At 41.0% G+C, this 13689-nt stretch overlaps 1 protein-coding gene across 1 annotated transcript in view; it reads right to left on the bottom strand.

The window, feature by feature from the left end:
* Nucleotides 1-13689, bottom strand: part of TAFA1 (TAFA chemokine like family member 1) — a 509833-nt gene that overhangs the window by 115660 nt on the left and 380484 nt on the right. The window contains exon 2 of the mRNA XM_052647367.1: nt 837-977. Within this exon, the coding sequence (XP_052503327.1) occupies nt 837-977 (141 nt within the window). The remainder of the gene's footprint in view (nt 1-836; nt 978-13689) is intronic.

Genomic DNA, 13689 nt, shown 5'->3' with positions numbered 1-13689 from the left:
TCTACCATAAAAGAAAAGGGTCACACTGTGGCTTCTACATTGTTCTCCTGGGCCACTCACTCTGCGGGAAGCCAGGCACTATGGTGTGAGGACACCTAGCTTCCTTTGGAAGGGTGCATGTGGAAGGGAACAGAGGCCACCTGCCAACAGCTCTGTGAAGAGCCCTCTTAAAACCATCCTCCACATCAGTCAAGTCCTCAGATCTTGACTGCAACCACAGAAGGGACCCAAAGCCAGAATCACCCAGCAAAGCTGAATTCCTGACCTATGGAAACTGTGAGATGGTGCCTGCTGCTTCGGGGGGAATGTGAATTGTTATATAGCAAGACATAAGATGGATGAATAAATGAAATAATGCATGAGAAATGTTTAGGACAGGGCATGGCAAATGGTGAACTCTCAGGCACATCTATCTGTTCTTGAATATAAATGAAGCCCTAGAGCAGTGCCTGGGATAGAGTAAATGCTCATTAAATACAGACTGAATGCCTGTCAGGTATTACTATCTTTACTACATTAATCATCATCATTATACATAAACTCAATCCAAAATCAATTCCAAAATGAGCTGGATCCTCAAACTCATAGACTTGAAAAAATTCCTTCACCTTATCTTGTCTAACACACATTCAAATACAGCTATTTGAAAAACCTAGAGCCAGACAAACAAGAATTCAAACTCTATGCAAAGGGCTGGTATTTATCTAACTTTGTAGCACTGTAGAGGCACCTTCTTTATTATCCTGAACCATATTTAGATTAAACAAAATATATATATTATACACCATAACAACACAGATGAACCCATAGAAACAGGAGTGAAACCAGTTACTCACCATCGACACAGGAAGGTCGGTTTCTTGTCGTTCCAGCCACTTTCCCAGGTAGACAGGAACACTTGACTGTTTGCGACCGCTCCTCAATGCGGTTTTTATTACAACATCTGTGCGCAGCAATCACTTCACACGTCCCTCCTTCTGGCAAGAGAGAAAGAAGGGGGATGCCGATTAGAGATAATTCAGTGGCCATTCAGGTATGTGCAGGTGGGAGTGGAAGGGTTCGGAAAGTGAGAAACGTAAAGGGAAGGGTTTCCATAAAGTAGAGTTACTATGGGATTCTCTCCTACAACGTGTATCTATACATGTATACAAGATTGCATACAAGGGATGTGTCGTGTCATCTGGGAGAAGACAGGCATCAGGGCACAACATTTTAAATGCAACAAAGAGCAACAACAAAGAGCCCTCAAGAGGCAACACTTCTGGGCTGTATGTACGGAGAGGTAGTGGAGCAGTGAATGCTCGGAGATAACACACAATAAAGATGCTATGAGATTTAAATGCATTTGGAGAGCTCACCCCTGCATTATCTTTGTGTTTACAATTCTCTGAGCTCCCACTAATGACAAGAAACTGACACTCCAGTGGTATAGAACCTGCAGTGGCAAGAAAACTGCCCTGAAATGAGCTTTCCCTCCTAGCACCCACTCACTCTCAAGGGAGCTGAATAGAAAATCTAGTTGAAGAGTCATTTCCCCAATCCAGATCTCACCCAGAAGTGAGAGAAAAAGAAAATCAGTATGTGCTTCAAATGGAATCTCAAATTACAGACCAAGGCATATGGCTTCCCTTATTTATTACAGATCAGCCATGCTCTCTTCAGCATTTATTGGCATCCTAACGTATGCCGCTCTCTGCTAGGTTCTTAACAGGTGCTCTGCTGGGTCTGTCTAAATGCCAGTGAAATTCAAGTGTATCTTTTCAGCCTGAAGGATACCAGCTAAGCCAGTTCTCCAGGGACATAAGAGGTACTCCAAGTGATCAGAAGCTTGGGATTTATTTCACCAACGTCAAGTTTTGCATTCAGGAAGAATGTTTTTCATTTGTCCATAACACTTAGAATCCTAGGCATTTAGGACTCTGTTGGCAGAAATTCCTCAAGCATTTGTTAAGCAACCACTGTCTATAGGTTCAGTAGCTCAGTCGTGTCCGACTCTTTGAGACCCCATGAATCGCAGCACGCCAGGCCTCCCTGTCCATCACTAACTCCTGGAGTGCACTCAAACTCACGTCCATCGAGTCAGTGATGCCATCCAGCCATCTCATCCTCTGTCATCCCCTTCTCCTCCTGCCCTCAATCTTTCTACAGTTTACTGTGTTCTAAACTACACAGGATGTGTATCCAGCCTGTACATGGTGGGCACTTAAGAAACACTGAAAAGGAGCAGAGGGAGGGAAGACAGGAGGAAGGGAAGAATTTAAACACAACTCCATCCCGATCTGAAACAGTGTAACTCAGGGGCTTGCAACCCAAGGGCAGGGGATGGGATTGTTTTGCTATTCCCCCTCACTGTCAATCAAATGTGGCAAAGTGTGAAGACATTTTTCATTGTCATTCCAGGTAGAGGGTGAGAGCTAATGACATCTAGTGGGTAGAAGCCAGGGATGCCCCTAAACATCCCACAGTACACAGAACAGACCCCACAACAAAGAATTATCCGACCCAAATGTCAATAGTGCCAAGAAACCCTGGTATAATGTGATGGGAACAATCACAAGAATCTCTGACTGGACTTTCCTGGTGGTGCAGGCATTAAGAATCTGCCTGCCAATGCAGGTATCATGGGTTCCATCTGTGGTCCTGGAAGATCCCTCATGTCACGGAGCAACTAAGGTGAAGCACCAAAACTACTAATACTGAGCCTGCGCTCTAGAGCACACATGCTGCAGCCACTGCACCTGCACACACAGCTCCTGAAGCCCGCGTGCCCAGAGCTGGTGCTCCACCACGAGAGAGGCCATCACAGTGAGAAGCTCACACCCTACGATGAAGAGCAGTCCCTGCTCAGCACCAGCAGAAAGAGCCCACATAGTAACGGACAGCTGAAAACAACCAAACAAAAAATCTCTGACTTAAGCAGATGAATTGTGTCTTCCTCAATAGGATGAAAGAGTTTGTGCTTTCATACAAACCTGTTTTAGCCTGAATCTCAGCTCTTGTCACTGTTCAAGTCCCTCAGTTTTGTTATCTATAAAGTACACATATCTGTAAAGTACCAATAAAAATAACCTTGCGCCACAGAGTTAAGTAAGTATTAACCAAGGTAACACACATTAGCACTGAGCCTGACACATAGTTGAGTTCATATATGGTGCCTATGTTGGGAATGTCCAATCACACTGATGTTATATTTCTTTGGGGATGCTGCCCTCCTTTCTGCCTCAGGAAAGTTCAAATAGGTTTTCTCCCAGAATACTCTTTCCTGTCTTTCCATTCCTCCATCTACCACTCACACATTAAATGCATAGACTGATTACAAAGGTCAGATCCTTAGAGACATTTCCTAATCTCCACCATTTTTCATTCTCTTAGAACTATACACATTTGCTTGCACGACTGTAACCATAAAACTGTAAGCTTGGTCAGAGTGAAGGTTGTTGCTTGTCACTCCACAGCACTATGGCCAATAACTGGTGTGTAATCCATAACTATTGGTTGAATGAATGAAAGAATAAGTAAGTTAATGAAAATCAACATGATAAGTATTGACTTTGAACATAGATGGAAGGGGACACCCATCCCTTTTTAAAGAATTAGGAAGGCTACTGAAGTTGAGTTGAAGGGTAGGACTTCAGCAGGGGACAATGAAGGGGAAGCATTTTGCTAATGTGAGAGGTTGGAACATGATTTTAAAACAAATATTTAATCATAGGTTGACACAGATTGACAAATGTTTAATCATAGGTTGACAGAAGATTTATGAAGATAGTATAGTGAGCTCCCATATATCCCATACTCTACTACATATTTCCTAGTTTTAGGCCCTTAATATTAACATCACTATGCTACACTTGTTATAATTAATGAACAAATACTGATACAGTGTTATTAGCTAAAGTCTAGGCTTTATTCAGATTTTCTTAGTTTTGCTTAATGTCTTTTTCTATGCTAGGATACTTCCAGGATCCCACATTAATTTTAGTTATCTTATCTCTTTAGGTTCCTCTTGGTTATGACAGTTTCTCAGACATTCTTTCCTTTTTGAGAACCTGGACAGTTTTGAGCAGTGTTTTTTTTTTGTTTTGTTTTGTTTTTTATAAAATATCCCTCAAATGAGATTTTTCTTATGGTTTTCTCATGATTAAACTGTTATGTGTTTTTTGAGGAGGACCACGAGGTACAGTACCGTTCTCATGACATCAAATCAAGAGTACATATCATCACATGACTTATCACTCTTGATGTTGATCTTGATCACATGGTTGATTCAGTACTTGTCAGATTTCTCTACCATAAAGTTGCACTCCTTCTCCACTCTCTATGGTGTCCTCTTTGGAAGGATGTCACTGACTACAGCCCATCCTTGGAGAATGCAGAGTTATTTATGCTCTGTCTCCATCTCTGTGGGGTTGCTGTATCCATTACAATTATTGGAAATCCTTCTACAAGGTATATAGGTCTGCTCTCTTCCATTTACTTAATTATTTATTATTTACATCAGCAAATTATTTATATTAATTGATCGATGAATTCATCATACCAGTATGAGTTCATGGCTCATTGTTATTTATTTATCCTTTTGGGTTATAATCCAATGCTATGCTATTTATTTTGTTGATCAAGATGGTCCAGATTTGGCCATTATGAGCATTTCTGGTTGATTTGCCTTCTTCCTCTTCTTTTTTAAAGCACTTCTTTTCTTTCTGGCCCTATGTTATGATTCTGCCTCATTGTGTTTATTTCCTGCCCTAGTCCTAGAATTAGCCATATCTCTAAGGAGAGTCAAGATATTTTAAATACCTGGGACAATATTTTAAATATTGGAACAGGTAGAACTGAGGACTTGAAACAGGACTGAACAGAAGAGGACTTCCCTCTCCAGGGAGAGGCTTTGGGGGTGATTCTGCATTGCAATGAGGTACAACATGACTATGAAGCTTAGGAAAGATATGACCTGGATACTGCTCTTGAGTGACACCATATCCACTCTTTGACCCCATTCAGGAGGGGTGAGAGAGGGCAAAGAAGAAGAAACAAGAGGCTGCTGCAGAATTCTAAGCAGGAAGTAAGCAGGCTTGAACTTGAATGATAAGAAAAGTATTTCTGTCTCACCACCTACCCATCACTGGATGACAGTTAATGAAAGAGCAGGGCTAGAGGCACAGTTTACTCTTTAACATCAACACTTGCAATCATGTTACTTTAGCTTATAATTGTCAGCAACAAGTGCCCCCAGTCAAGTCACTAATAACTAGTTTTATACTTCATGAAAATACCACTAATTCTAAAGTCACCACTTAACTTTAATGTAAGATTGGAGCAACATTTTTGATTGAAAATGGCACAAAGCATATGAAAGCTCTCGTTTCATTTAGAGCCAAGCTAGCAGGGTGACAGACAAGCCAAATCATCTGAATTACTGACTAAGTTTGATAATGTGGACAAGGAGGTGGCCTCTGGAGGCCCAGAGCCAGTTCTCACTGCCCTGTTGTGGTGATGGTTTAATCACTGAGTCATGTCTGACTGTTTGTGACCCCATGGACTGTAGCCTACTAGGCTCCTCTGTCCATGGGGATTCTCCAGGCAAGAGTACTGGAGTGGGTTGCCCTTTCCTTCTCCAGGGGATCTTCCCAACCCAGGGATCAAACCTGGGTCTCCTGCATTGCAGGCGGCTTCTTTACCATCTGAGCCACCAGGGAAGCACTGTTGTAAATGACTGAATTCTGTTCCCTGTCAGCTCCGTGCTCACTACACTTTAGTGAGCTCTGATTTGGGTGCTGTCCTTGGCACTTTACCTACATTAACTCTGAACCTCCCAGGAACTATACAAGGCATTGTTCCCACTTAACAGATGAAAGGGAAGTTGAATAAGCTGCCCAGAGTCACACAAGTGTGCCCCAAGTCGGTTGCACTCCAAACTCACACATTTTTTGCATCTTGTCACAAGACTTTCTTTGATGATAAAGAACTTCCAAAAGGAAGTTTGACACTTTGTTTAGAAGGCTAGCGGGGTTAAGCATTCTACCTACCCCTCCCATACCTGTGTCCTTGACCTCACTTACTCCACCCTTCTCTCCTTCCCTCTGCTCCAGCGCCACTGGTCTCCTTGCAGACTACTGGCTGAACGTGGCAGGAGTGATTCCTCTTGGGGGTTGCTCTGGTTCACAGAGGTGTAGCTCTAAAGAGCAAACTGCCTCAACAAGTTGAACACTGAAACACCTAGGACACTCTTCCAGTGGATCTCTGGCTCACTCTCAACTCTTCCATAACTTTTCCAAATGTCATCAGAGACACTTTTGACCACCCTATTGAAACCAACTGAGTGACTTTCACTCATTGAAATCATAATTCCTTTAGTCAGCACCCATGATTTCACTTTGCTCTGTGCCAGCCACTGCCCCACACCCAGCCACCAGGGTACCTGTAATTTACCAAATACAGTATATAATTTATGTATTATGCTTTTTGTATGTTTCTCCGTAGACTGCAATTTTCTCAAGGACAGGGATTCCTGATGTTTCCCATTAAACATTGTCTGTCACATTATTGTTAGGATTTCAAAAGTACTTTTGATGCATATTTCATTTAAACCGCAAAACTGTTCAAAGATAGAAATAGGACTATTGTCATCTGTACTTTTTTGAGTGAGGATGGAGACTTAAAGCAGCCAAATGACGTAGCCATAAAAGAATCGGCAATGATAATAGTATTCCAGGTGTTAACCATTTACTATTTACTATTAATACGTTACTCTCATCATGGTAGATACTGTATAAAGCTTCAATTTATTACATACTCAAAAAGCCCAAAGAGGTCATGATGCCCCTCACTTTTACAGAGGAGGCAAGTGTCATCAAGAGCAGCTTAAACACTTGCCCACATTTTACTGAGCAAGTACCTGTCAGCATCTGGACCAGAATTTAGATCTTCTGACCCCATGTATGTATCCTTTCCCCAGTCCCACCCTGGCACGTATGCTGCCTTTTCTCTGAAAAGGAACAGGGAATTGACAAGTGCTCCATTTTCATTAAAACCTTGTATATAAAGTCAATGACCCCAGGCCACATCTTCCTTAGGCTAATGGATGATGGATTTGCACACTGGAAGCCAGAGGGGTTGCTGTAAATAATGAGCTCATCTGATCTTGACAAGTTGAACTATGGCTTCAGTGACACCTACTGCTCAGGTACACCAGTGTGGAGACCAGAACCGGGTCTCAGAGAACCACAGGACCCTGCCATTCAGAATGTCTGATGGGCCCTGCCATACACAGATCTGATTCCCAAGGTTTATGCTTGTGACTGACCTAGCCACAGTCAATCAGAGAAATGTAATCTTTCAGTAGAAATCTAATCTTTCTTTAGAATGCTAACTACGAAACCCTGGTCCATAGGCTTGCAATTACCAAAAAAAAAAAAAGAAAAGTTAGTTTTTTGGAAAAAGCTCAGATATGCAGTCCTTTGATTAGAATTTTTCAAGTTTTGCCTCCTGAGACTTCACAGATTATCTGAAAGGGTTCAGTTACATCCACTAGAAGAAAGGAGAAAGCAACTCTTGATAATTTATTTTTAATATTCAGTATAGCACTTCAATGTTTTATTTAAATGTTTATTTTAACATTCAGTATAATCCTTCAAAGGGATTCCTTTGCTAAGGAAAAAGTGAAAACCATTGTACTCGGCTGATGAGTAGCTCAAAAGCTAATGTCAAGTGACAAGTATTTGCTGGATGGATGGATGGATGATTGAACAAAATGAAACGTGAATTACAAGTCTGTCGTGGATTACTGCACAATCACTTAACAAGGAACTTACTGTTTCTGAGATGTTTAGATGTCTTTGGTACAGAATTGTATAGTAAGTTGGTAAGATATATTCCCCATTTTCAATTTCTATGTGTTTTATTATTATTATTTATTGGCTATATCAGAAGCCCACATTTACTTTGATCCACCCAAGACACCAGGGAGAGGCTGATCCAATTCTGTGAAAAGAAATAAAATTCTGGATTTCTATAATAACCACATGGATAAAACTTTTCAAGACCCTCTGGAATTGACTATAGTATTCTTTACCTATTGGCCTCACTAGCCGGCTACTTCAAAAAGGAGACTGAAAATAAAAATATTCCCAGATTTGGTTCCTGTGAAAGGGAAGAGTTAGGTTTATCATAACCCTTTCTGGGAACTAGAAAATTGTTCTTTTAAATCTATTTTATCTGCATTTTAAGAATTACCCAGTGAACTGTCCTTTCAAACCCAACTATCAAGGTTATTGCAAAATCATAATGATAATATTTGTCATGTAAATGCCTTTCAGTCTTTGGCACCAAAGACCATTCTAAATTTTGTCTCAATCCAAGTCAAAATGATTTTGAGATGATCTATGGCCTCTCAAAGCAAAGTCATTTAAGTGCTCAGAAAACTGAGCTTTCCTTTCTTGCTTATGGATTACCTGGAAACTTGCTTCTTTTCTGGATTTCACTCAGCATCTGTAGGACCAGCCAAGAAGAGAGGTGAAGTAACATTTTCACTGCTGGCAGAGAATGTGTCATAAATACAAGCCAGTATGGGATTTGTTTTTACTATTCAGATTTTTTAGTTTGTGGTTTGTATCATGGCTTTGTCTATAGAAAACACACCTAAGGTGAAATATAAGAAATTAGCCTTTTACCCTAAATCTAATCTTAGAAGGGGGCCCTATTGTTCTTCCAGATTAGAAGGTAAATACAGTAATTACATGATGAATGCAGGCCAATCTGAAAAAGTTAGATATGTTAGATGGACATCAGTTTCCTAGTTTTCCCTCCAATACACATTTTTAAAACAGCGGCCAGCTTCCCACTCTTTTACCCCATGTTTCCCAGGAGGCAATGGGCAAGTCCCCTGCCGAGAAGCTCCCCAGGGCAGCTCTCCACTTTTTCTGTCTGCTCTTTCTTTTGGATTTGTCAGCATTTAGAGTGCATTATCAAAACCTATTTTTAACAGGAAGAGAAAGTTCCTAATAGCCCCAAAGGAAAAAAAAAAGACAGCATTTCAAGATTATTTCTGGCAACAGTAACTCTCTCTGAGGTGGAAAAGTTTACAAAAATTTCCAAGCCCAATATGCTCCTAGCAATGATCCCTTCTTCCCAATCCAATGCATCGCTGTCTTGCCCTGTATTGGTGAGGAAACAAACAGAAGATAAATTGCTAAGGATAATATTTCTCTGAAAGAGAGTCCCCGTGGATGACAATTATATACCTTGATGGAAAGGGAAGATGAGATTAGGAATGATTGGCAGGTGGATGGCTAAAAATCTGATGATTGGGATCTTAAATGGTTTGTCCCCACCCTCCCCCCACAACCCCGCCATGGACATCTAGTAGAAATAGCTTATACTGACAAAACTGATTGATCTGAGCTACAAACTGGGTCAACAACTTAAAAATGGTCACTTGTGGGAGATTGCTAATATCTAATCCTTTTTATCTGTCTGAGAATTTGACACTAGTATATTTTGGTGTTGATGGTTTCATGTCCATGACCAAGTGTAGCCAAGCAATTTGAAATGATCACAACACCAAGCTTTCTGGGAAAGAAGATGCTAGGGGAGAGTGTAAGGTTGAGATGGAAAATAATCTTTTTTTTTTTTTTTTTTTAAAGTTAATGTAAGTCTAAACTCTGTATTTTGGGAGGAGAGGGACTCCTGTACTCACTATTAAGGTCTTCTTTAGGTGGTCTCCGAATCAGATTGTAAGTTATATCTCTCTTCTATATGACCCTACAATCTCATGTAATTACCCCATAATAATATTTACAATGTACTATTTTGGCAGTTTTAAAGAATATTTCACTTTTCTTATCTCCATAAGAGCAGCAACTTTTATATTTCATTACTTTATTACTGGGTCCATTTCTGGCCTGTAATTATTTGCTGAATGAACCTCTTCCCCAAAGACTAGCTTTTGTCCCCCATGTCTCCTAATTGGAATGACTGGTTTATCACCTCTCCATCCTGTTGGGCTACTATAATGGCAGGAAGCTCATCTTGCTTACTTCTTTATCCCTAGTGTCTGGAATGTGTGTGTGTGTGTGCGCGCGTGTGTGTGTCTGTGTGTGTGTCTGTGTGTGTGTCTGTGTGTGTGTCTGTATGTGTGTGTGTGTGTGTGTGTGTGTGTGTGTGTGTGCGCGCGCTTAGTGGCCCAGTCATGTCCAACTCTGCAGCCCCATGGGCTGTTGCCTGCTAGGCTCCTCTGTCCATGGAATTTTCCAGGCAACAATACTAGAGTGGGTTGCCATTTCCTTCTGCAGGTGAACTTCCTGACCCAGGAAATGAACCTTGTGTCTCCTGCGTTGGCAGGCAGACTCTTCACCACTGCACCACCTGGTAAGCCCACAGTACCTGGTGTAGACATTCTCGTACTTGCTAGGTTATGAGTAATTAAATAACTGAATGAGGGAAAGAAGAAAGAAAAGAAAAAAGCAGAGGAGGGAGGAAGGAAAGCATCAGATAGGAAAAAGACAGAGGAAGAAAGAAGAGAAGGGAGAAAATGAAAGACTGATACAAATTAATCCTCTTTGGGGATCTTTTCCTGAGTATCCAATATGTGGTCTTTTCAGAAAATGAACTTGAATAATAAATGTAGCCTTTGCAAAGAAGTGCTTTATTGACTATGCCAAAGCCTTTAACTGTGTGGATCACCAGAAACTGTGGAAAATTCTGAAAGACATGGGAATACCAAACCACCTGACTTGCTTCTTGAGAAATCTGTATGCACATCAGGAAGCAACAGTTAGAACTGGACATGGAACAACAGACTGGTTCCAAATAGGAAAAGGAGTACATCAACGCTGTATATTGTCACCCTGGTTATTTAACTCCTATGCGGAGTACATCATGAGAAACCCTGGGCTGGAAGAAGCAGAAGCTGGAATCAAGATTGCCGGGAGAAATGTCTATAACCTCAGATATGCAGATGACACCACCCTTATGGCAGAAAGTGAAGAGGAACTCAAAAGTCTCTTGAAAAAGTGAAAGAGGAGAGTGAAAAAGTTGGCTTCAAGCTCAACATTCAGAAAACGAAGATCATGGCATCTGGTCCCATCACTTCATGGGAAATAGATGGGGAAACAGTGGAAACAGTGGCTGACTTTATTTTGGGGGGGCTCCAAAATCACTGCAGATGGTGACTGCAGCCATTAAATGAAAAGATGCTTACTCCTTGGAAGAAAAGTTATGACCAACCTAGATAGCATATTCAAAAGTAGAGACATTACTTTGCCAACAAAGTTCCGTCTAGTCAAGGCTGTGGTTTTTCCAGTGGTCATGTATGGGTGTAAAAGTTGGACTGTGAAGAAAGCTGAGCACTGAAGAATTGATGCTTTTGAGCTGTGGTGTTGGAGAAGACTCTTGAGAGTCCCTTGGACTGCAAGGAGATCCAACCAGTCCATTCTAAAGGAGATCGGTCCTGGGTGTTCTTTGGAAGGAATGATGCTAAAGCTGAAACTCCAATACTTTGGCCACCTCATGCGAAGAGTTGACTCATTGGAAAAGACTCTGATGCTGGGAGGGATTGGGAGCAGGAGGAGAAGGGGATGACAGAGGATGCAATGGCTGGATGGCATCACCGACTTGATGGACGTGAATTTGAGTGAACTCCAGGAGTTGGTGATGGACAGGGAGGCCTGGTGTGCTATGATTCATGGGGTCGCAAAGAGTCGGACATGACTGAGCAACTGAACTGAACTGACCTTCTAATACACCTTCTAGAAAAATCAGCTTGGAACTTTGGTTTGGGGGAGAGCCAAATTGTACAAAGGAAAAGATTTTTACTCTAAGAAAAATGATTGAAAAATGAAATTACAATTAAGAGTAACCATAAGGAAACTTCAGTCCTCATTAATGGTAAAGCCAGGATACATCTGCTTATAGTGGAAGCCAACTTTTGGAGGAAATGAATAAAACGTGCTTAAGGAATGCTAAGACTGACATGATAATTTGGATCTAGCATTTTCACTCTATTGCGAATAGTTCCTTTCTTTAAAAGCTGTAAAGTAAGAAGAAGCACAGGTGTTTTGATATTCACTTTTATAGGACTTCTCGATCAAGGCCTTATAAATAGCTCTCTTGGAATCTATTGTAGCGGATGTCAGAAATGCATATTTAAGACTGTGTTAAAAATGCTTTATTGACCCAGTGGACTGGAAGGAAGCTCCAAGTGTCTTTGTAAATCATTGACAAGAGAGACACTAATGGCTCTTTAAGCATGTCTTGGTCAAGGAGGGCAAAATGGCTGCTTGATTTGTTTATACTTGAGATTAAACAAATTACCATCTCTTCTGTCCCAGGGTTCTGTGGTATATACAGTGTAGACAAATGCAGGAAAAAGAAACAAATTCTGGGCCAAACAGTCATGTCTGAGGCAGTAGAGCAAAATGGATAAAATATTGTAGAGTCAGGCCCCCAAAGTTCAAGTCCTAAATCAGCTTCCTATTGTTTTCTATTCTATGTCTCAGAGTTCTCTTCTGTAAAACGTGAATAATTTTAACTTATTAGGGTTGTTGTGAGGACTAAATGAGTATGAGGATTAAGTGAGTGCAGGCAAACTGATTATAATAAATAGCTGTTAATACGTTGACCAGCACACAGCATGTCCACCATAAATAAGACCTGACATTCTTCTTACTGTTCACATAAAAAATGAAACCCAATTTCAAAGACACTACCAGAAGCAGTTATATGTGACATGAATTTTGATGGAAGGACACAATTCCGAAAGGTCGGAAAATGGAAGCTTTTAGTTTTCAAGTTCCAAGACTCTCCTGTCAGATGTGTGAACTGTTGGTGCATTGACGGGTGGTCTGCCTGCTTTCTGCTTTGCATCCTTGCTTCATCTGCTCTTAAGTCTTTATTCATTTTTATTCTGTTTCTTTGTGATGTTTATTTAATGGCATACCAGCAGGAATACCCTCTGAGAAGGAAGCCCAGTAACAATGATAAACTTTAAAAAATTCTCTTAAGGAGGGCTTCTCTGCTGGTCTAGTGGTTAAGAATCTGCTTTGCAATGTAAGGGACACCAGTCTGATCCCTGGTTTGGGAGGATCCCACCTGCCATGGAGCAGCTTAGCCTCTGCACCACAACTACTGAGTCTGCTTTCTAGCGCCCACGATCGGCAATTACTGAGCCCGCATGCTGCAACTATTGAAGCCCACAGCCCAGCTCCTGCGCTCCAAAAGAGAAGCCACCGCAATGAGAGGCCCCCCGCACCTCAAGAGGAGTAGTGCCTGCTCACCAAAACTAGAGAAAGTTCAACCATACGATAACAATGAAGACCTAGGGCAGCCAAAAATAAATAAATAAAAATAAATTTTAAAAACTAATTCTCTTAAAATGGGATTCTTCTATTAGTCTCCATGGGTGAGTGTATGGATATTAAAAGGAACATGAATAATGACAATACACAAACTCCATTATCAAAACATAGAAGGACAGCAGGCAATGCAATGGCTCAGAATCTATTATCTCTAAATCATAACTATTTTATGACATATTTTCTTCCAGCTAAACAAAAATACACACTCACGGAACAATATTCCTGAGTTAGCTTAGAAGCTAATCGAGAAGATCAAGATACAATTTCAGATGATCCAAGGAGAAATGGCTTTAAAATAACATCCCCTGAAAGAAGCATTTTTATTTTAGGGTCT

The sequence above is a fragment of the Budorcas taxicolor genome, chromosome 1 (assembly GCF_023091745.1).
Source record: "Budorcas taxicolor isolate Tak-1 chromosome 1, Takin1.1, whole genome shotgun sequence".
Taxonomy (NCBI): Eukaryota; Metazoa; Chordata; class Mammalia; order Artiodactyla; family Bovidae; genus Budorcas; species Budorcas taxicolor.
The sequence above is the reverse complement of the archived record's forward strand: the minus strand, read 5'-3'. Positions and strand labels throughout refer to the sequence as shown.